Source organism: Achroia grisella, unplaced genomic scaffold (assembly GCF_030625045.1).
Source record: "Achroia grisella isolate CSIRO2021 unplaced genomic scaffold, CSIRO_AGI_Agris_v1 utg487, whole genome shotgun sequence".
NCBI classification, from domain to species: Eukaryota; Metazoa; Arthropoda; class Insecta; order Lepidoptera; family Pyralidae; genus Achroia; species Achroia grisella.
The window spans coordinates 3654026-3675890 of record NW_026712891.1 but is presented as its reverse complement, the minus strand read 5'-3'; the positions used below and the strand labels follow the sequence as shown (position 1 = coordinate 3675890).

The window sequence follows — 21865 nt, the reverse complement described above, 5'->3', positions numbered from 1 at the left end:
TTACTGTAGACTTTTATTACGGACCCAGTAGATATGCCTAAACTATGTTATATACATTTAAATGTGAATGTAATCGAAAATTTAATGGTTTATTATTTAAACAATTAATTTATTTCAGTTTTATGATCATTAGGCATTAAAAAGCAACCCTAAATTTTCGCCTTTCTATAATTTTTCTCTATTTTTTAATATATACGTACTAATTTATGTGGTAAAACAACGGGATTGACTTGACGGTCGAAGGGTTGACAGGTCAGCTAGCATAATCTATAAAATAAAATAACAAATTAAGACAAATTTTATATTAATAATCGAATTAAAAAATATCGATTTACTATTTAAAGTCCAAATTACTATTTCGAGAATTTTCTCAGTGATAGGATTAAATAGATTAAATAAAATTAATAGTCCTGCATCGCGACCAGTTTAAATTCTCTGCTAAACATCAAAATTTTTACTCCCAAAGACCCACTGTCAGTTTTATTTTACATCCATACTGTATTATTTAAATCTTAAGATACAAGTTTTAATCATTATATGATCAAGCTCGAAGTCGTAAAATATAAAATTTACAACCTTTAATTCAAAACAATAAACAACTGTAAAATAATATATCGACTTAAAACGGAGGGTAGATTCTTTAAATGCGTTGCGACACTGACCTACTGATATCAGGGTATACAAATCGATTCGTTCACCAGGTAGATGTGTAAACCCACTTGTTATATTTACTAGTAAAATACAGGAGCTCAAAGTGACACAGTTTAGCGGCACAAGGGGAACAGCGCGCATGTCCGTCCCCCACGCTTGCGCCTCACATTCGACGTTATCAATCTGGAGTGCACATTAAAAAGTCTAAAATAAAACCTAAATTACGATAATATAAGCCATAAGTGATAACTAACATGTTTGTCAGTACGAATAAGGATTCAATGTGTAGGTAGATCTTAACATATTAGGGGCCAAATTAGATTAAGTTTCTGATGTGCAAGCGTGTTGGGAACTCCATATTACTGCTGCTTCTCCTGTCTTTGGACTCGAGGGATTGTGTTGCGAGTCCGAACAATGAAGGCAAAATACTGCTTAATTCGTAAGTACTACATTACATATTTAGTAGGTACTGTGTGTAAAGTCAGACCTTATAAAAAACAATAATATGATATTGTATATAGATATGACTTGTACATATAAATGTACTCGTAGATTCTAGACAGATCTTTTGGGTTTCGTTTTACCTCAATATAGCATTTAAATTATTATCAGAAGATTTATTAACACAATAAAGAATTTAACTTAATTTAAAGTAGGTACTATTAAACAATCAAATGGGTGAACGTTATATGAAATAGAACACAATATACGCCTGTCAGTTGTTTATCAAAACAGGATTGATTTGTACGCTGTCGTCCTATAACAAAAAGTATCTATTTTATTATCTGATTCTATACTCGAAGACCTAATTATGTAGTAGATATACGTTAATTCGAAAATTTTTTACTTCGAAAAAAGTTTTTTTATTTATGTTATTTAGATAGACTCGGCGATATAGCAGTTTAGCATATCGCTTTATCTCTTGACCGCGGGTTTGATTCCTCGCACGCTGCAAAAATTTCACGAGTATGATTTTTTTATTGGTCTTGGTGTTTTCTATGTATTTACAAATAAATATATATTTAAGTTTAATCTATATCTATCAGTTGTCTAGTACCAATAATACAAAGCTGCTTAACATGGGATTAAATGGCAATGTCCCACACATTGCCCAGGTTTATTATTATATTATTATTTCTAGCGTTCAAGCATGGGCAGTCAAACTCGGCACAGAACTGTATCATTTTGGGGAATTTATCACCAGGAAGAAAGAGGTTCAAGAAGTAAGTATACATTCCAAACACAAACTTTGATAATCTAAATGAAGACTGAGTTTGACAATTATGTTAATGTAAGAAAATTCAAAATTTCTGTTAGTACATATTTGTTGGTTGTTACAATCGTTGTTGTTGTCCTCATTTTGACAACAATCGCTGCCTAAATAATACAATATATATTTAATAGTTTCTTAGCATTTCATATTCACATTTCAAAGCTTTCTATAATGACAGCTTGATTTTACGAGTTAATCTTCTATAAGATAACAATATCATCATCATTATTACATAGTGTAAAATAAAGTTGCTGTCTGTCCCTTTGTATGCTTAAATATTTAAAACTACGCCATGGATTTTGAAGCGATTTTTTTAAATAGATAGAGAGGAAGATTTATATGTATAACACATGTACACCCGTGCGAAGCCGGGGCGAGTAGCTAGTAGTAAATAAATGTCCATAAATCTATTTAATTAACATTAGATAATTATCATATTGTCCAACATATTTAATAATTTTATTAATTTATTAACCAGAGCTTCAAATCAGCTCAAATTGAATCAAGAGACGGAGAAAAGCTAGTTCAGAGTATGTCTGATGATATACGGGCTATGATGGAGCTCAAAATAAGCGCTGTTAAAAGAATAGTAGAAGCAGCAGAAAATATGGCATTTGACAAACAAAATGAACCGGTACCTGAAGACTTTCAGTTTTATAATAGCAAAGAAATGGAAGAGCCATACGATGAGCTTACAATCACGACTACTCCAGAAACAGATTTCGCTTTAGAAAATTGGATAGCACGACCACCAACGAAAAATGCTTACCTCTATCAAAATCCACATTTTTCGAATATTCCAGTAAATATAAATTTTAGCAGTGTACATGTGCCGACGAATGTTTATGCTTGGGGTAAGTCAATAATTATATATACAAATAATAAAAAAAATATATAAAATGAAAAATGTGCATCTATAAATGAATTGTTGCAGCTCCGGAGGTTATCAAAGGTATCCATTGGTCAGAGGGTTTAGATACACATTTTATAAATAATTACCAAAGCGATCCAACACTTTCGTGGCAATATTTTGGCAGTTCAACAGGATTTATGCGACATTATCCAGGTAACCAGTATTGTACAGTTGTTTTTATAATTGACCGCAAAAGCTTTAAAGTAATGCTTAAAATCGTTCCACAGCTATGAAATGGAGAGCAGATCCTGTAGACATTTATGATTGTCGAACTAGGGCCTGGTATATGGAGGCGGCCGCTAGTCCTAAAGATGTAGTTATTCTTGTTGATCGTAGTGGGTCAATGACTGGTCAAAGAAGGGATATAGCAAAGCATGTGGTGACAAATATTTTAGATACGCTGGGAAATAATGATTTTGTTAATGTCATGACTTTTGCTGACACTGTAGAGGAAATTGTACCATGTTTTGAAGATTCTTTAGTACAGGTATGGAATTGAAATAATTGAATAATGTTTCTATAACTATATATTTTTAGATTAAATAATAAGAATACATATTTTTAGGCGACTTTAGGAAACCTACGTGAATTAAAATTAGGCTTGGATAATTTTGAAACCATGGAGATAGCAAATTTTTCGGCTGCACTGACGCGGGCATTCGAACTTTTGGAAATGTATAGAAATAACAGCGGTGGAGCCAACTGTAATCAGGTATCGTAAATTAAAATGGATTTCTTGTATATACATATACTATTTTCAGAAAAATTACATAAAATATTTTTTTGTTTAGGCAATAATGCTGGTAACAGATGGTGTCCCATATAATTACAAGGAGATCTTTGAAAAATACAATTGGAAATATGACACTCCAGTGAGGGTGTTCACGTACCTGATAGGGCGAGAGGTAAAGGTAGTACCACTCCAGGTATTACTGTGTGTTGTAGTCATTGTGCGACCTGCATAATGCCTTTCCTTCGTATTTATCTACCAGTACACCTAGAATGTGGTACTCTCTTCTTTCTATATTACATATTTGTGACTTGTCAACCATGGTATCCAGTGCATGCGATATTGTGAACGGTGACATTATCTTCTCTCTATCTTCCATCTTCATAACGCTTTTGCTTAATAGTGCTTAGTTTTGTGTTTATGTTAGACTAAGAACATATAGGTATGTTTTATGTGTATAGATATATTGAAATGTTTGTTTTTGTGCAAGTCCAAAGTGTTATTTGCTTATATTATTTTTTTCGTATTTATTTGTATTATAATGTGGTAATATTTTTTGTCCTAATCTTAACTGCGCTATAATAGTTATATTTTAATATTTGATTTAATAATGAGCTATTTCTACACACAAAGCTGCTGAAGAACATGAAAACACAATGTACAACATACACAAGGCACTATCATATTTTTACTTATTATTGTATGAAAAAAAAACAATACTGTTAGTATTACGTAATATCAGTAAGATGGACTTTAGGTGGCGGATGTGAGGGAGGTGAAATGGATGGCGTGTGCTAATAGAGGCTACTACGTCCATCTGAGTACGCTGGCCGAAGTTCGAGAGCGAGTTTTAGAGCACGTTAACGTGTTAGCGCGACCACTCGTGCTGCAGAGAGAAAAACACCCCGTTGTATGGACACCCGTTTATGCAAACGTCACAGTAAGTAATTCGTTACAAAGAATGGAATTAATGACATTTTATTTCTAATTCATGAGATATAATGCAACTTATAATTTTAATTAGGATCCAAAAGTAGCAGATTATCTCTGGGAACAACGTGAAAGAGCAGAGCAAAAAGAACGTTTTATGAGTCAGCGACGAGACAAAGCTTTATTTAATTCAGAAAAAGAGCAAGAACGAAGGTGGCGCATTACTCAGGTTATAAGATTGTTATAAAAATTCAATACAATATAATGGAAATATACATGGTAATGGTACATATGGCATAATAAATTTTATAAATGATTGATTTATCTTGTATTCAGATGAAACAGGGACAGTATAGTGAAATTGGAAATTCGCAATATCAACTAATGACTTCTGTATCAATGCCAGTTTATGATCTTCGTCATAACGAGGTACGTTGCTCTTTCGATTATTTAAATATTTATGTTATTTATTACTGACTCCCCCCGTAATATACAAATGTATCAAGTTTTTTAGTAAAAGTATTAAATAAGTTTTTTTTTGTTAAAATAAAAGCAGTCTTATACGGATATTTCTAAAAAACTTGATAAACATTTAAAACAAATATATTAAAATTTATTATTTCCAAAATTCTAAATCTTTAATTGTGCATGATTAAAAAAAAGATGTATCGTCTTTGCCGAGATTGTGTTTACAGATTGGTTTAACATTTTCTACTAATTGGACGTAAGCCCTGTCTATTCTATTTTAATCTGTACTTTTTGATGTCTTGCTTGATGAATATTTTTTAATAATATTCCGTTTTGTTTGATGGTTTCCCCTCAGAACATCACAGAGAATGTACTGATAAATGAAGCTTATTGGGTATCAGTTACAAAAGAGGTACTACACTTAGAAAATTTTGATGATTTAGTGTAAAGTTTTTGCAAGATACAAGAGAGTTTTATGATTTAGTTTTTTGGATTTCAGTAACGGTAAAGTCTTATTTGGCCCCGTTAGCGATGCATCTGTCCTCGATAGATGTTGACTGCGCCCAGCAGCGGCGCGCTCCTCACTCTGCCGATTGATCAATGTGTTGTTCAACCCTTATGGCTTACTGTAGTGTTGTAGTTTTCTCATAGATTGTAGGTGTAGACCACTAGGGTGTTCAACTTTTCTATCAATTATCAAATTAATTTTTCTATGCAAGAGTTATTAACTATTCCACTACACACACTATCTAATGAAATACAAGTTTTTTTGCCTGAACTTAGTAATGTCTTCGTAGAGACATTTTTAACGATTGATTTGTATTACAAAATGTAAATGTAAATATTTTAATAAGAGTATCGTGCAGCCCGAGATATGACTCGTATGGGGCTTTTGTTACTTGAGCATCTATTGAGTTTGAAGTTATATTATTCAGAATGATAAAATTTTTAATATATTGACATTTTATTATTCATGACGTTTCCTCTCCGAGAAAGGAAGCATTTTCTTTTCTAGTGGAAGTTATTACAATGCATTTATCTATATGTTATTACGTTTTATTGCATTCGTACGTCCACAACCAATCGCAGTCCGTAGAGGAGAACGGCCAGAAGGAGGTAGGCCCACGAACTTATAGAAATAACACATGTGGCGATGGATATCTGGTGATGGACGTGTTCGCCCGCGCTCTCTGACACTGCAATCATCCACAATAATACATTTAAACAATAATTCGACTGAATTATATACATAACTATAGTACACGCGTATTTTAATTGGAAGCACAAATCATTTTAACAGTCAGCATATAGAAGAGCTGATAAATTTGACAAAATTTCTCACGTATCCCTCGTTAAAGATGAAACATAATTTAAAACTGAAACATTTTCTTACATAATGTCTTTATATTTGTATTTAATGACTAAAATGTTAACAGATTGTTACAAGGATCCCTTGCAAAGGTTATGAGGCCTAAGCTACAACAGAAACGGTAGTCGGTTTCTAGAATTTAAATTGTAGTATACTAATTTAACATCAATTAAAATATGTAATTTTTTGTAGATTTGCTAGAACCTGTAATTGTGAATAATATAAATTAGAATCCTTAACTTAGTTCTATATGATATATGGAACTTCGCCTAACGGGGCGTAGATGCTAAATCAAAAGTAATTTTTGCTATACGACTAAGCAACGTTTTACGTAATTATAATTAGTATAGTATATATCATGGCTATTACAGTGCCAATATGAACGAGTAGTTAGTTTAATTGTTGACTGTTTAATAAATATTCATAATTAATGATAAGTACTTATATTATTTTTATACTGTCATGATCATTTTAATATTATTTTAGATTAGAATTCATACCGTTTGATGTAGATAATAGATTTATTCATTTTGTTTCTTTAAAAGTGATTCGAAACTTTCTCAATTACGTTTTGACTATACTAAGCTTAAAAATCTTATTATAGTGAAAAAGTGATTGAGATTATTTAATTTTGTTCATGTGAGTATTTTAAGGCAGTGTTATGCAAATCATAATTATTTTCAATGTTTTCAGATGCGTATTGCTAGGTTATTAGGCGTAGCTGGCACAGATGTACCACTATCTGAGATACAAGCTCTAATGACACCCTATAAGGTACTACACAAATTAAATTAATTACTAAATGGAGGCCTATTTCTCGTGTAAGCCAACTAATACTATATGGTTTTTGTTATTTTTAGATCGGAGTAAATGGATATGCTTTCATTGTGACCAATAATGGATACATACTAATACATCCGGATCTGAGGCCCGTGGTTCGTAATTAGTATATTTTTATGATTTTCTATGATAACTATACGGTTACAAAAAGTAAAGATTTTAATTCAATTTGAATCTAATTTATTTCGAGCTAGACATATTTAGATCAGTATTTTTAGTATGAATAGGTACTATTGATCTATGTAACTACGTTAGATATCGAAGGTAACTCAAGCATCATGCAATTATAAAAAAATATTTTCTGTTTATTACAGTTTCAACAAATACTAAAGCCAAGTTACAACAGTGTGGATATGATAGAAGTGGAACTATTTGATGATGATAGAGGGCCAAGGAATTTCAGCAAAGAATTGACAGCGGTAAGACAATACCTACAATTTCTATATATTTATTACGTTTTATAACGACATCACAGAGTTTTTATATTTTAAGGAACCTTAAAAGATACTTACTGTATTGTTTATTATAGGCAAACCTACTCTAAATTGTTGCACATGTACCTACACACCTAATGACTAAATGTCTTATTTCAGCTTCGCAAAGAAATAATAGATCAGAAGACGGGGAATAAAATTATGAACGTAAAATATCACTTGGATGAGATGGTAAGTTACCATTAACACCTTATTAGTTATTAATTTACTATATATTAACCATATATACAATTAGTGATTTATTTGTTTAGTAAGCATTGCAGTTTTTTTTATACACTAAGATTTGGTTGCTGGATTATATTCCTAATTAATACTTGATATAAATACGAATGAAGTCGCGGGTAGTAGCCAATAATTTGTATGTGGATATAAACGTTATCCACTAACGTAAACCAAATAGATTACTCTTTCTCAACACCTAACGTTTACCTATTTTTTCATTATTATAACTTTCTTAGTCGACTGGAATGGCTTATAGTTGATGGTTGTAATGTGCTCTGTGCAATATATAGAATGAACCTAATGGCTGTATGGGCTGAGTCCTTTTGCCTTTCTCTAAAAAGGGAAAAACCGAACCAAAAAAAAAATGAACCTAAATTGTAAAATGGCGGGAAAAGACAAAATTAAATTTTGTGTGAATTCGGATTTAATATAAACTACAATAAGTGAATACAGTGCATTTTCTTAAGTAAAATATTGAATTATAATGATTTTCTGATGTAAATTATATTTATTCTGTAATAAACAGAAAAGGGTGTCGCGTGCCAAAAAGCATTACTTTTGGACTGGCATCAGTGACTCGCCATTCACCCTAGTGGTCGCCATCCCTGAGAATTACGGCCGTCATCGGATAACACCGCCACCTACCGATGATATCCATAGACTATCACTGACATCTAAAAATATATCCGCTCGCCAGTATTTGTCAGATAAATGGAGTGTGCACCCTGATTGGTGAGTATTCTTTATACCATGTTCGTTAATTAGAAGAATGAAAGGCGAATGAATGAATGAAAAAATTAATATATGTGCAATAAATATATATATTTTTTCTAATAGAAATAATAATTTATTTCTTCCAATTCCAATTTTAACTTTACATTAACTAAGTATAAACCTGTATTTTAGTTACCAGCTCCTTCCTCTTACAAGTTATTTAATATGTATAGTGTAATACTACACATTTAGAACTCGATAATAAAACAAATCTCCCTTGCCTATGCAGTTTATGTACCTTGTTGCCATGTTTTCTTAGTGTTCAATAAAAAAACTTATGTCATTAACCCTTGCATGTGCGGTTTTTATCAACTTTTTAACAAGTCTACGAAGACTTGAATACTATACAATTTATTTATTTATATGACCATATTATAAATTATAGGTTATATTGCCGCCACTATGAGCGAACATTCTCTACACCGGAAGAAGAACTTTTGTATTTTTTGGAAAGGGTGGCCAAACCAGGATGGCGGTGGCCAGCGAAGCCTAGGCCTCCAGAACACCATAAAAATAAGCCTGGCCACGACCGACATAATAACGGTAAATTAACTCATTATTTATATTTAAAAACAGCATTATGTAGCCTTGGCGTGTTTTAGATTAATGGAAAAAAATACTACTATTTTTTTAGTAAACGTAGAAAAGCTCTGCTTTGTTTGTAACTATGTGGTCAGCGCTGTGTGATAATTAAATCCACCATATGGATTTTCCAAAATTGCGATCTAAATATACATACTTTTAAATTAAACACTTTAATTGTTTAATAAATCTTCTAAAATCATGATTGTAAGAATGTTAATTGTTAACAGGTACTCCAGAAAATAAGGAGCGGAATAAGGTTTCTAACAGTACTCCAAGAAATGAATATTATTGTAAGTAACACTAATGCGATGTAGATTGTATAATATGATATTATTTTATTATTTTATTACACTGACTATCCAATTAGGTACAACTTTCATAGAAATATAAATATGACCACTAGTATACTTATCTAATGGTTTTGTAAAAAATATTAAGTATAATAATAAAATTCCCTGATTTTACTACAGTAAATCGTCCCGATTTCAAGATGCCATGATGATTTTATTTAGTCCTAATAGACTGACAGACATTCGGACTTTTACCTATTTTAAAATATGGCATGAGTCTTCTATGAAAATGTTATACTCTAAACAGAGTCCATAAGTGTATTGTTAATTTATTGTATATGCATTTGCAATTATAAATAATAAGTACTTATATATATAAATAGACAATTGCAGATAATATTCTACATAATTTTATACGTTTGTTTATAATGGAAAAACAAAAAGTGTTTATAAAAATATTTCACCAATAGATTGTTGCATTATCATTGAATAAGTTGTATGCATCCACGCATGCATCACCGTGAGAATGTTTTTTTTATAAATTTTAAAGAGAATATAATATTTGTTTTACTATGATAATTTTTAAATAATGTAGTTTTATTGTGTTATAGGTGACCATGGATTGATGCAAGCGTTGGTATATGATGCCAGAAACACAGCCTGGTTCAACAAAAGCATATCAGATTCGGCTTCTGAGGAAAAAGCGTAAGTACCATTTTTTTTTAAATACGAAATTATAAATACTTAATAGCTACAAACTTAAGAGACATACATCAGACATATTAAAGTGCAATTAAGTATTCAATACTAAGGTATTTAAATAAAATTAGTGGCAAATAAATATACTATGGGCCAGTCTGGTTGTAATATTTATGTGATATAGAACAATAATACTGAAAATAGTGTATTTTTTTTTCGAATATCGAGATCACTTAATTTTTCGCTCAAGAAAAATACATTTTTAATTAATATATAGGTACCTACATTATGTTATTCTTTATGCACTAATTTATCTTGCACGTCGTTTTATTTTACTTTTGGCCTGGATAGCCCGTTGACAAAAGTGATTGGATTACTGCCGAGGTAAAGTACATCGATATGAAGGAATCATTAATAAAAAAATATTTGTAATATTAATGTTAAAGATAAAGTTTACAATCATCAAACTAAACGTGATGATGTGACTACTAATCAATAATTAGTTATATATACATATAGGTATACGAATAAACTTTATACTGTTGCTGTGTTAATGCCAAAATTGTAGTTCATATGTAACAAAAGATGTTAATTTATTTTTTATATATTGCTATTTATGAATAATATTTTGACGCAAGCGAGGATTTGGTATGTTATTCTATGTAATATAGTACATATTACTGCAGCAAATGGACATGTAAGTTACGTGTGTAAAATAAATGATTAGGTAAATAAACATATCTAACTGTCTACTTGCATGTAAAAGTTCTGTTTTTTTTAAATTGTCTCTAACATTAAGTATATTTTCATTTCATCCAAGTGTCTATTAAGTAGGCAACCAAATATGAGTGCCAAGAATATTACGAGTATAACCGCACATCAGTAATCGTATAGGTACTACTGTTCCCTAATGATAAATAAATATGGCTTTATTACTTAATTAAGGTTGCGTTATACTATACAGTGATAATAATAAGATAAGACAGTAATAAGAGTTAGTACATGAAAGTATCTAAAAATATAGGAATTACGTTTGAAGCAAAGTAACAACTGCATACAATTTGCGTAGGTTGCATAAAATTCTATTTTAATATGAATAAATAATAGACAGCCATTTAGGTACAATGTATATATCTATTGTTATTTGTATATCAACTCTTAATAGAATAAACGAAAATTAGTATGATGATTCATACTAAACAAAAAGTCATCCTAAGCTTTTATTTGACCAAATTTTGGTGTAGACCTTCTTGAATCGTCCCCATTTTATTCTGGTTTAGAAAATTAAAATGTTGTGCCCCGCCACTTTAATATCAAAAATAAACGACCATATCTGTGGCCTTCCTTTTCTGTGTCCTATAAGTTAAATAAAACATATTTTTTATTTTTAAGTCCAGGTTGGAGATTTTATAATGTTTATTAATCATAGAAAAAAATGTTATCAACATGAACTTGATGATCAAAGCTCTATCATTCAATGAGGGAACTTTAACACAGTTGAGATATTAACATTTATTGTTTTAATGGTTCACAGAGCTGAGTTCATCCAGCGGTTTGGATATATCGTCGCGTTCCTGTCGACTCACAGCGGACTCACGAGATGGCAGATGCATCCACCAAAGGAACATGACAATGAAAAGTTAGTTCTTCATATTATACTAGATGGGTGGGTCTGGGAAATAGCCAACATTCACATTGTGGTGAAAGCAACACTTGTCACGCCCAGATTTTGATAAAAATATGACAGTAGATAAAATTGTTACTTCTGTTTCGTTGTCTTAACTTACCCATGGCAGCGAAAAGTATTATAATCTAATATATGTAATTATACTAATTATTTATTATAGACTTAGAATTTATGAGTTCGGATGTTAGGAGTATTCTCCGATGCTACTGATGTGATTATGAAATTCTTTTTATCGAGGAAGGCTTACATCATGACATGATCAATAGGAGTCGATCTGCTTTGAAATATATTGCAAAAACGGGGAAAAAGTGACGCACATGAAGTTGAGCGGATCAACTAGTAATATTATAAAAAATAAAGATAGCGAATAACACTGGCTATATTTTTTTAATAGTTGTAAATGAAGTGGTACACCGGTTTCCGCTAACGGAGTACTAATGGATAATGATAAGATGAACATGAGGATGAATGATGTTGAATTTATGATGATTTTCAGGGGGAAATGCCTGGAGGTCAACCTACTAGTAATGCCCTCTTCCCCCATTGGATTTCACATAGGCAGCACCGCGGGTTGTAAGAATAGTTTCTTTTTTCTAGACCCGAGTTCGGCAAGCAATGGCCGAAATCAATAGACGAGGTGTGGTACCGTCGCGCGGTAGAGCAGCACTACGTGGACCCTCTGAGTTACGTGTACAGCGTGGAACTTAACACAGAGAAGTTCCCGCTTAACGTGAGCTCGGCGGTGGTGACCGCGGCGCACGCTGTGTTCCACGGCGACTCACACAGGAAGACTCCGGCTGCGGTCGTTGGCTTTCAATTCAAACACGAACGGCTCAGCGAATGGTTTGAGAATATAACGTCTTCGGTGAGCAGATCTTTTGTCATTAATTTAGACTAGTTACTGCCCGCGATTTCTACCAAGTGAATATGATTGACCGGGATCAAAAGTAATATGTATTCTTCTCCATACTTCATTAAAATGTTAAGTACCTTTATATCAACTTTTAAGCGGAAGGCACTTGATACGGGCATTGCTGTCTACTAGGTCATTAAGAATATATATTTTTTAATTTCAGTGTGAACATAACAGAGAGTGCGTGACTTGCTTGTCAGATGCTTGGGACTGTTATTTAGTAGACAACAATGGATGGGTCATTGTTAGTGAAGACTCCAATCAGACTGGACAATTTTTTGGGAAGGTTTGTTTTTTATATACGTTTATAATTTACTACGACGAGAATAGAACCCAAGATCATAACGAGGAATCTTGTTTCAGTAAGCAGTAGGCAGACGTGGAATTGGTTTTTTTTTCTATACGATATATAGGCTATATTAATAAGTTTTAATTTTAGATACGACCAGACATTATGGCAACATTGATTGAGGATGACGTCTATAAGCCAGTACATTTGGTGGACTATCAGGCTGTCTGTTTTAGAGAGAAAAAGACCTCAAATCCAGCAAACGTTTTGCTAACGGTAGGCATTTTGTTCATACATCATAATCGTTTGTTATAAAATATATCGGATTCATATAATACGTGTCTAAAATGATAAAATCTATATCTATTTGAACTTTGATCTGCAGCCATTAGAGAATTTGCGGTTAGCGATGGCCTGGTTCCTGACGACAACAGTTTGGTTCTACAACTCCATAGCATCAGGACTGGCGCAGGCCTCCAGCTACTCCTTTGAGGACGGTGAGTTAATACATATATACGTAAGCAATGTTTTAAAAAGGTTTTTATTTCGAATTCTAATGCTGTTGGCCGCAGCTGGCAGTTACAGTTTCACTGAATGATATGGTGAGGGCACTCCAAACCCGCGGTAGGACTTATGGAGTGGTTGAAGGCAATCTGCTGCCTGTCGGATACGACTTGTTTCATAAATGGAAGAAAATCTCGATTGATGGTGTATCTTTAAACTATGCAATGTTAGTTATAACGCATTCGATGTTGCGTGTTGCAGTGTGAGCATGATCTAATGTTAATGATTATCCAGTTGAAAAAATGTTGTACAAAAATGTGCCAGAAAGAATATGTGTTAAAACATGTTATTATGCATGCTGAAATAAAATTTAATGTTAATTTTCAAAATTATCGAATTTAATTCAACTCTGTTGGGTATACCTACATGGATATGTCAACATAGATATGTGTTTATATTAAAGAGAGTAGATTTAGTACAGGTAATTTTATGTTTAAATAAGAGTTTGTGACACTAACACTAAAATGGGTGCATGCGACAGCCCCACACAAGCAAATAACACCCAAAATTATTTAGATTAACACCTATAAGAGGCCATCCATTTCTAATCACACGTTGACGGGTAAGGGGATGTACAAAGTGTGATAAAGTATCCTGAATTTCGTGATGTCATATTTCAAAATGTAGTATATCTAGTAAAATTTGCACTGTTAAGGAAAATTTTAATAATATTTTAACACGTTAAAGACCGCATGCCCACCGGGTGGGTCACTCCGCAATGAAAGTAAATTTACAGGTTGGGACGGTGATCTCCCGTGGGCACTTTCATTGAAATAAATGTAGGAGTTAAATATGTCTGCATCAAATAATTGTACACCAAAAACATATTTAAGAAATTGTTTACGTTATTAACAATAATAAAAAATGCCGGTCCATATGTGAGAAATAATATTATTCAATGCGGTCTTCAATGTGTTAAATTGCTTTGTTGACCAGTTTACACTTTCTTTACTTGTGTAAAATGTGATGTCGCACTAGAGAGAGGGAGGAGGGGGGAGTTTCACAAATGGGACCAGCTGTGACAAGAATGGGTGGGGGGGTCAAAGAATTATAATATTTATGGATGGCCCCTACTGTAGTAACGCTGATTTAAATTATGGAGTCAACAATTGGTCGTAGTTGATTGTTCCGACTGTAGTAACGACTCCATCTTGTTTTCAGAGTTTCTTACAACCACCGGTGAGTTCTAAAACGAGCACAGTAGTAAACCCCATTTGTTATAATTGCAAAACCGAAATTAGACTGTTCCCGTTTCTAACATTTCTACATTATCCTATGTCTGCATAGATTAAGCATGTTTTATATGTATTATATATAACGTATGTATATACCTATTTCTATTTCCAAATAAGATTGTTTAAAATTAATATGTTTGTTAGTGTGTATTATTACATAGGTATGCATGATATACCAGTGATTGTAATATGAATGTAATATAGTAAATATAGGTTGTGAATATTTTTATTTATACCATATAATTTAACTTCATTATTGCTTTTTTTCCTTCTAATCAACAATTACTTAAAATATTTACGGGTGTTTAAATATTCTTATTTCCTATATATGAGATTATATTTCTGATTGTATTGAAAATTATCATTACCTACGTACAATTTTTCTTTATATCGAATCACAAGTATTAAATCATATACATAAATACATCTTAGTAGTAGTCTTCTAGTCGAATAGGTGTATGTGTCCAAAATCCTAATTGAAAATATAGTCCACAATACGAGTTTTTGATAGATACCGACTAAACAAGATTTGGTACCTACAAAAGACAAGTAACAATATTGCTATGAGATGCAACTAAGCGCTGCTTAGAGACTAAAATTTTAAATATTCTATTATTTCAATTGCATGCTTTTATTTGCACTTTTTTTCTTCTAAATGTGTAGGTAGGTATAATTCTTTCAGTAAATATTTTTGCACGTAATTTTACAGTTTCTACTGATGCTGTAATCAATGTTTTTGTGTACAGTACCACCATTATTGGATGAGGAAGGTGACGACGATTCCGAGTATTCATACATGTCTAAGCCAACTACGAAAAACGCTGAAAGAGATTTCGAAAAACTGGTACTGATCAACAGAACTCGGCCAACGCCATGTGACAGAGAGATGTACCTTTACCAACTAAATTACAACAGCTTAAACGACAAACTCAATAAACCCATGATGAATTGCTCAAGGCCATTCTATGTTCAATTGGTGAATTACACAAACATGCTGATGGTGGTGGTCAACGGATTGTGTCCGAGAGAAGAGGTACCTATATCAGTGGATCCGACTGAGGTGCAATACAATGAGTCTTTACCATGTTTGAAGCACATACATCCTCTATATAGAAAGCAACCGACATCGTGCATTAGGAATCACACTGAGGTTCGTAAATTCTAGACTGTTAGTAGTGAAAATATTCTGATTATAATTGTTTAATGAGGCCTATATTACAAAAGTTCTTGACATTCTACATTGAAATTTGACCTTAATAAATAGACTTTATATAAAGTCGTCTGTACGTCAGTATGTCTGTAGGTACCTCTATCTCGCCTAGTTTAGCCAAGTAGATTGATTCGTAAGCTGTATTTCTATTGAGGGTTTGTTAAGGCAGTGAAGTCGTATTAGAAACAACCATTAGCAATCATCCAATATCGACTGGATATGAATTTCTAGCAAATTTGCTTTTTCCGAACAATAAATACAATGAAAATTATCCATTATAGAAGATTTATTTTAATTATTTCTTTTTTATTACATTATTATAAATGTGTATAATCGTCGAGAATCATGCCCGTATAGTATTTTCTACTAACTTAACCATTGGGTAAAAAAAGAAAACGGCTTATATCTTTGCCCAACAAAAAAATATACCAAAATGACCATACCAAAGTGTGCCCCCCATGGAAAAAGGTACACGATCACCTCACTAGTCTAAAATATATTTTAATAGTTTACTGTTTCTATACATATAAATAAAATCGGAGTGTCTGTTTTACTACATGGATATGAATATAAATACGGTACATACACCAAAATAACATTTTTTACAATTTTTGTCTGTTTGTTCCATTCTGAAACGTCTGTACCGATTTTGACGGGACTTTCTTTGGCAGGTAGCTGATGTAATAATAAGTTACTTAGGTTACTTTTATTTTAGAAAAAATCTTTTAATTTAGAAATAGAAAAAAAGTTAAATTCCACGCGGACGAAGTCGGGGGTACAGCTAGTTTGTATTAAAATTTTTAATATATGGTATTCATTTAATTGCCAGGAAAGTAATATAGACATGTGTGGACGCGGCAGTCTCCCTCACAAGAACCTTTGGACTTCACTGAGTGTCCTGGTAATCCTCCGGTATTTTTATATATAAAGGAAAGTAACAATATTATAGTCAGTAATTATTCTAATTTTGATTAGGTATAATTTTCCAGTAATAAATTGAAGATAATATCTCTATTGTAAATGTTTATTCAACATTAAATGTTTTCTAACATTACTAAGTCATACATTTTATTTTTTACTAGTAAAATTTATTTGTAAAGATCAAAACTATTTATTTAAAAATAGCTAAATTTACATCGGATGGAAGATGAATTATAAATAGAGTATAATTTATATAGATTACTAAACCAAATAGTAAAATACATGTCATACCCACATATCATATAAATTATTTGTTAAAGGAATATTTATTTATATTTTATGATGGAGTTGTTAAGTAATAGTTAATCATATGCTCCCAAAGTGCCATAAGTAGGAGGCATAGGATCATATCAGGTGTTCAACCATGATTGACAATTTTAGCATTAAAAGTAATGCAGAGACATATTAACTCTTGTATAATTATTTGTGTCAGATATATAATAAAATTGTTGTTATAAGATGGAGGGTATACCCTTGTTATAACAAGAGAAATAAAGATAGTCCTAGCTTTTCTATACAAATTTAATAAATTGGCTTTGATATATATGTCATCTTAACTTCTAAATAAATTAATAGACATAAATTTTATAATAGGCTTTCTTTCATCATTATTTGTTAAGATTTCAAGTTAATAATAAATATTTAAATTACTCCGTCCTGGCAATTTTTTAAAGCATTTTGGACTGGGGTGGAAACTTTATATTCCTGTGTGGCAGGTGTTAGATTTATTAAATAAAAACAGTTGATAAATTTGTGTTGTTTATTTAAAAATATATAGTTACCATAATATTTGTAATGAAATTATAGTACCTACTTAGTAATTTGAATCTCTGTCATTGTATGTAGATGTGAATTATTTATAATTCAATTGAAATGTGATTATTAATTTGGTACAAATAAATACTTATTGAAAATATTTGAAGACAGTTATTTTAATCCTATTAATGTACACACAGCATTATCATCGAGGAACTTGCACTATCCTAGTTATTATATATGTATATATATATATAATAAACTAATAAATATTTACAGAATTTTTACTCACAAAGCTATGATACTGCTTTAGCTATTTCCAGCTGTTTCAGATTGATACTTCTTAACAAAGTCATTGATTTCGTGCATTAGCATCTGGTGTCGCTGATGTCTTAATAGCCCCTCCTGGAGTTGTTCCAGTTGTTCACCACCTTCCATAAAATTTTTCAGATTGTGCAGGGTACCACCACCTTCACGGTGTTCAGTTATACGATCTTGTGGGTAGTTATATGTTCTTATTTTTTCATTTCTATTGCATGATCCAATCTGAAATATTTTAAAGCAATTAAATAAAAATAAATGAATATGTTAATAGTACTGTTATACAATATATAATAATATTCATGTTATATATTTAACTGTTAGATGTTATGGGATATTCAATAATTCAAATTTTGTATTTAGACTCAATAAATCTAATTTCTACAAGTGTTGAAACAGAGTATTGAACCTATAATATTCCATTATATTAAGTAAATAAGTTTAGTTGTAAATAACATGCTCACTCATGTGTGGATACTAAATTATGAATGAATTTAACAAAATAAATCAATTAGATACCTGAGACTTCCTCTCATTATTTATTTTTGAAATTTGTTCATCCTGTTGTGTCTGTAATAGGAGTGTTCTTAGTTTCTGCATGGCTATCTCTTTGTTCTTTATTTGTGAACGGCCCTCTTGACATTCAACCACTGTACCAGTGGGAATATGGGTGATGCGTACAGCACTATCAGTTGTGTTTACATGCTGACCACCTGCACCACTAGCTCTCTTTGTTTCTATACTTATATCTCGATCGGAAATATTTAACTCTATGTCAGTGGGCTGGGGGAGTACAGCCACAGATACAGTGCTTGTATGTATACGTCCTCCCTTCTCAGTAGCAGGGATTCTCTGCACTCTGTGGACACCAGCTTCCATCCTCATCAACTCCGGCACCCCATAGCCTGATATCAACATTGATGCTTTTCTGATACCTCCAATATCAGATTTCTCAATAGAAGCAATGTCCACTTCCCAATCCTTGTAATTGGAATATGATGTATACAATTCAAAAAGTTCTCTTGCAAACAACATAGCTTCCTGACCTCCAGCACCGGCCGACACCTCCAATAAGACTCCACCCTCTGTTATGTTGGGTTCTAGTAATATTGACTGTAACTCACCATCAATCTCCTTTAACCTCTTCAAATATATTTGAGCTTCTTCTTTAATCATTTTCTTCATTTCATTGTCCTCGTTCTCTTTTTTATTTAAATCCTTCAACGATTCAATGCTGTCGTATAATGCAATGCGTTGCTCTAATGCATTTACTATTGGTTTTATTTCAAAAAGTCGCCTAGATTCCTCGTTATTACGACCTGTTTTCGTGTGTAGGTTATCATGTTCCACTATTAAATGTTTTAAATAATTTTGTACAGCAGGATCAGACAAATTTACAGAATTTTGCGAATAACATCTACGAACCAAATTATAGTTCCTAGTTATGTTATTTAGCGTACGGAGAACTGATAATCTCGTAAACAACATGGCCTTACATTTAATTAAAAATTTTAAGAAAACAAATATTATTTACTTTATAAATAAACTCTCTGAAAGATACTAAGTTTTCTATTATATTCAAATAACAAATATAATAGGTTATTTTATTTTGATTGATTAGATCACAGAGCAGTCAGTCAGATTGTCAGTGTAAAGTAAAGTGCAATGTAACAGGTTAATGCCAACTATTTTTATCACAGATTTATTTCGATGTCAATCAAGGACTTCATTAATTTGTATCAAGCATTTAAGTCTAATCTACGAATGAACCCTTTTGATCCTATACCAAATTCCATATCCTAAATTTACTTAATTCGTAAACAAGTTTCCTCAATTTTGTCTTTGGCAAATGCACCAACCTGCCAAGCCAGTAGAAGGAAAAAGTCTAAAAATTAATTTATAAATATTTATATTGTTATTATTATTATACAATCCACTGGTCCATATATTTTAATTCATTTTAAAAATTCTATAGTCATTAGTTTTTCCTCCCATCTATTATACAGTGTTGTAAACTAAAATCATTGCTATCCAACTGCCATCTGTTGTTGAAAGGCAAAGGTATGGTAATAGTATTATCACAGATAATATATGGTATTATTAACAGTAGATGTCGCTACTATATATTTAGTTAGTATTATATTTATTATATTTGTTGATCGTCACAACATACAACCAATTTCGAAACTATTGAAGTTACTTATTACATTTTTTGTGTACGACTTCCGGGCAGCAGCATTCACGTCTGCGTAAAATATATATTTCAACCTGGATACACGTTTTCATTAATTTTATTTATATATCTATTACCTATTATAAAAATAAATTAAATTATTCACAAACATAAGTCATATTTTATTCCACATAGGATAGACTTGATTTGTATTAAAAAACAATTGAAATTGCTTTAGACGAATCTTTTTTCCGAAAAGATGGTATTAGGTAGATATAGATATTATTAGATATATAATATATAATAATAATAATAATTTATTTGCTCAAAAAACACAGTATAAAAGATGATAATTAAAGCTTAGTATCATGTGTTTTGCCATAGTACCTAGTGGCATGCAAAATAGTATTGTTTAAAATTATAGGTACATAATTAACTACCTATACAGAAAGAAATAATAATACCTAATAATTATAATAATAGTTAAATAGGATCTCTCGAGTCGATATTTATATATTTTCAAAAAAATTCTTTAAACTGTAAAATTCCTTATTTTTTAACCATTCTCGTAATGTCTTCTTAAATAATATTTTGTTATTCGTCTTCAATGTCTTTCTTATACACATATTTTCACAGTTTTTTGTGTACTGTGGTATTGTATGGGCTTTAGCAAGTACCAATCTATTAGGATTTCTGGTATTTCTAGGATAAATGTCCTGAGCTTTCGTAAATAAATTTAAATTTTGTTTTACAAAAACAGCTACCTCATATACCTCTGTATAAAGCGATGGAAGCGTCAATAGTCCAAGTTCTCTGAAACGTGTTCGACATGACTCGTACGGTGCGAGGCCACATAATGCTCTAATACACTTTTTTTGAGCAATGAATGCCCTATTAATATTTGTATCATTTCCCCATATTTATACCTAGTCCATAACGCAGTACAGATTCCACATATGCATGGTATGCAGTAAGTGCATTCTGTTTGTTATGTTTTAACACGCTTCATTGCATATATAAATATGTATATAGATTTGTTTTGTCCAATTAAGTTGTTGATCTATCATTATACCCAAAAATTTTGTTTCATTAACTGATTCAATTTGTATATTTCTGTAGTTAACATTAAGATGATAGATTTCGTTATTCCATTTATTAAAATTAATATAATTAGTTTTATTTACATTTATTGTAATTAACAGAGAACCTACACGTTCATACTCTAGTGGGCAGGTGTAAAAATATCTATTAAGTGCCTATATAAAATAAGGGCCAATACTTAATATACAATACTGCTACTGGGGTAGGGGTAAAATCGGCTTGACGACGAGGAATTCGCTACATACGAGACGATCTCGGAAAACTATCCAGAAGTTTTCTACCTCTGGACCTCACACTACCTCTCTCAAATGTTATACCTGATTTTAATTGTTAATTCAATTATGTAATAATCACATGTTTTTGAGGTTGGTCGTAGTTCTTTAAGCAGTCGATAATA

At 31.6% G+C, this 21865-nt stretch overlaps 2 protein-coding genes across 12 annotated transcripts; one reads left to right on the top strand and one right to left on the bottom strand.

Moving 5' to 3' along the window:
- Window positions 1-144: 144 nt before the first annotated feature.
- Window positions 145-19821, bottom strand: LOC131845807 (peptide chain release factor 1). Of its 2 annotated transcripts, none has more exons than XM_059194930.1 (3): window positions 18714-19821; window positions 18166-18419; window positions 145-267 (listed from the first exon to the last, which is right to left on the bottom strand). In XM_059194930.1, exons 1-2 carry the CDS (start codon window positions 19680-19682, stop codon window positions 18183-18185), a joined length of 1206 nt encoding a protein of 401 aa, XP_059050913.1. In that variant the 5' UTR covers window positions 19683-19821; the 3' UTR covers window positions 145-267; window positions 18166-18182. The 2 variants fall into 2 exon arrangements, with proteins under 2 accessions (XP_059050913.1, XP_059050912.1); XM_059194929.1 differs by lacking the exon at window positions 145-267 and adding an exon at window positions 5994-6161.
- On the top strand, window positions 669-18114 carry LOC131845805 (voltage-dependent calcium channel subunit alpha-2/delta-3). Of its 10 annotated transcripts, none has more exons than XM_059194920.1 (29): window positions 669-1090; window positions 1793-1874; window positions 2403-2778; window positions 2859-2990; window positions 3065-3324; window positions 3403-3549; window positions 3629-3742; window positions 4325-4507; window positions 4592-4726; window positions 4834-4926; window positions 5321-5377; window positions 6055-6081; window positions 7028-7108; window positions 7195-7269; window positions 7489-7593; window positions 7768-7839; window positions 8417-8622; window positions 9050-9207; window positions 9477-9539; window positions 10151-10244; window positions 10590-10622; window positions 11773-11877; window positions 12523-12790; window positions 13002-13124; window positions 13278-13403; window positions 13513-13624; window positions 14853-14870; window positions 15673-16076; window positions 16966-18114. In XM_059194920.1, exons 1-29 carry the CDS (start codon window positions 984-986, stop codon window positions 17062-17064), a joined length of 3855 nt encoding a protein of 1284 aa, XP_059050903.1. In that variant the 5' UTR covers window positions 669-983; the 3' UTR covers window positions 17065-18114. The 10 variants fall into 10 exon arrangements, with proteins under 10 accessions (XP_059050903.1, XP_059050902.1, XP_059050910.1 ...); XM_059194919.1 differs by having other exon boundaries at window positions 3629-3748; XM_059194927.1 differs by lacking the exon at window positions 10590-10622.
- Window positions 19822-21865: the final 2044 nt, after the last annotated feature.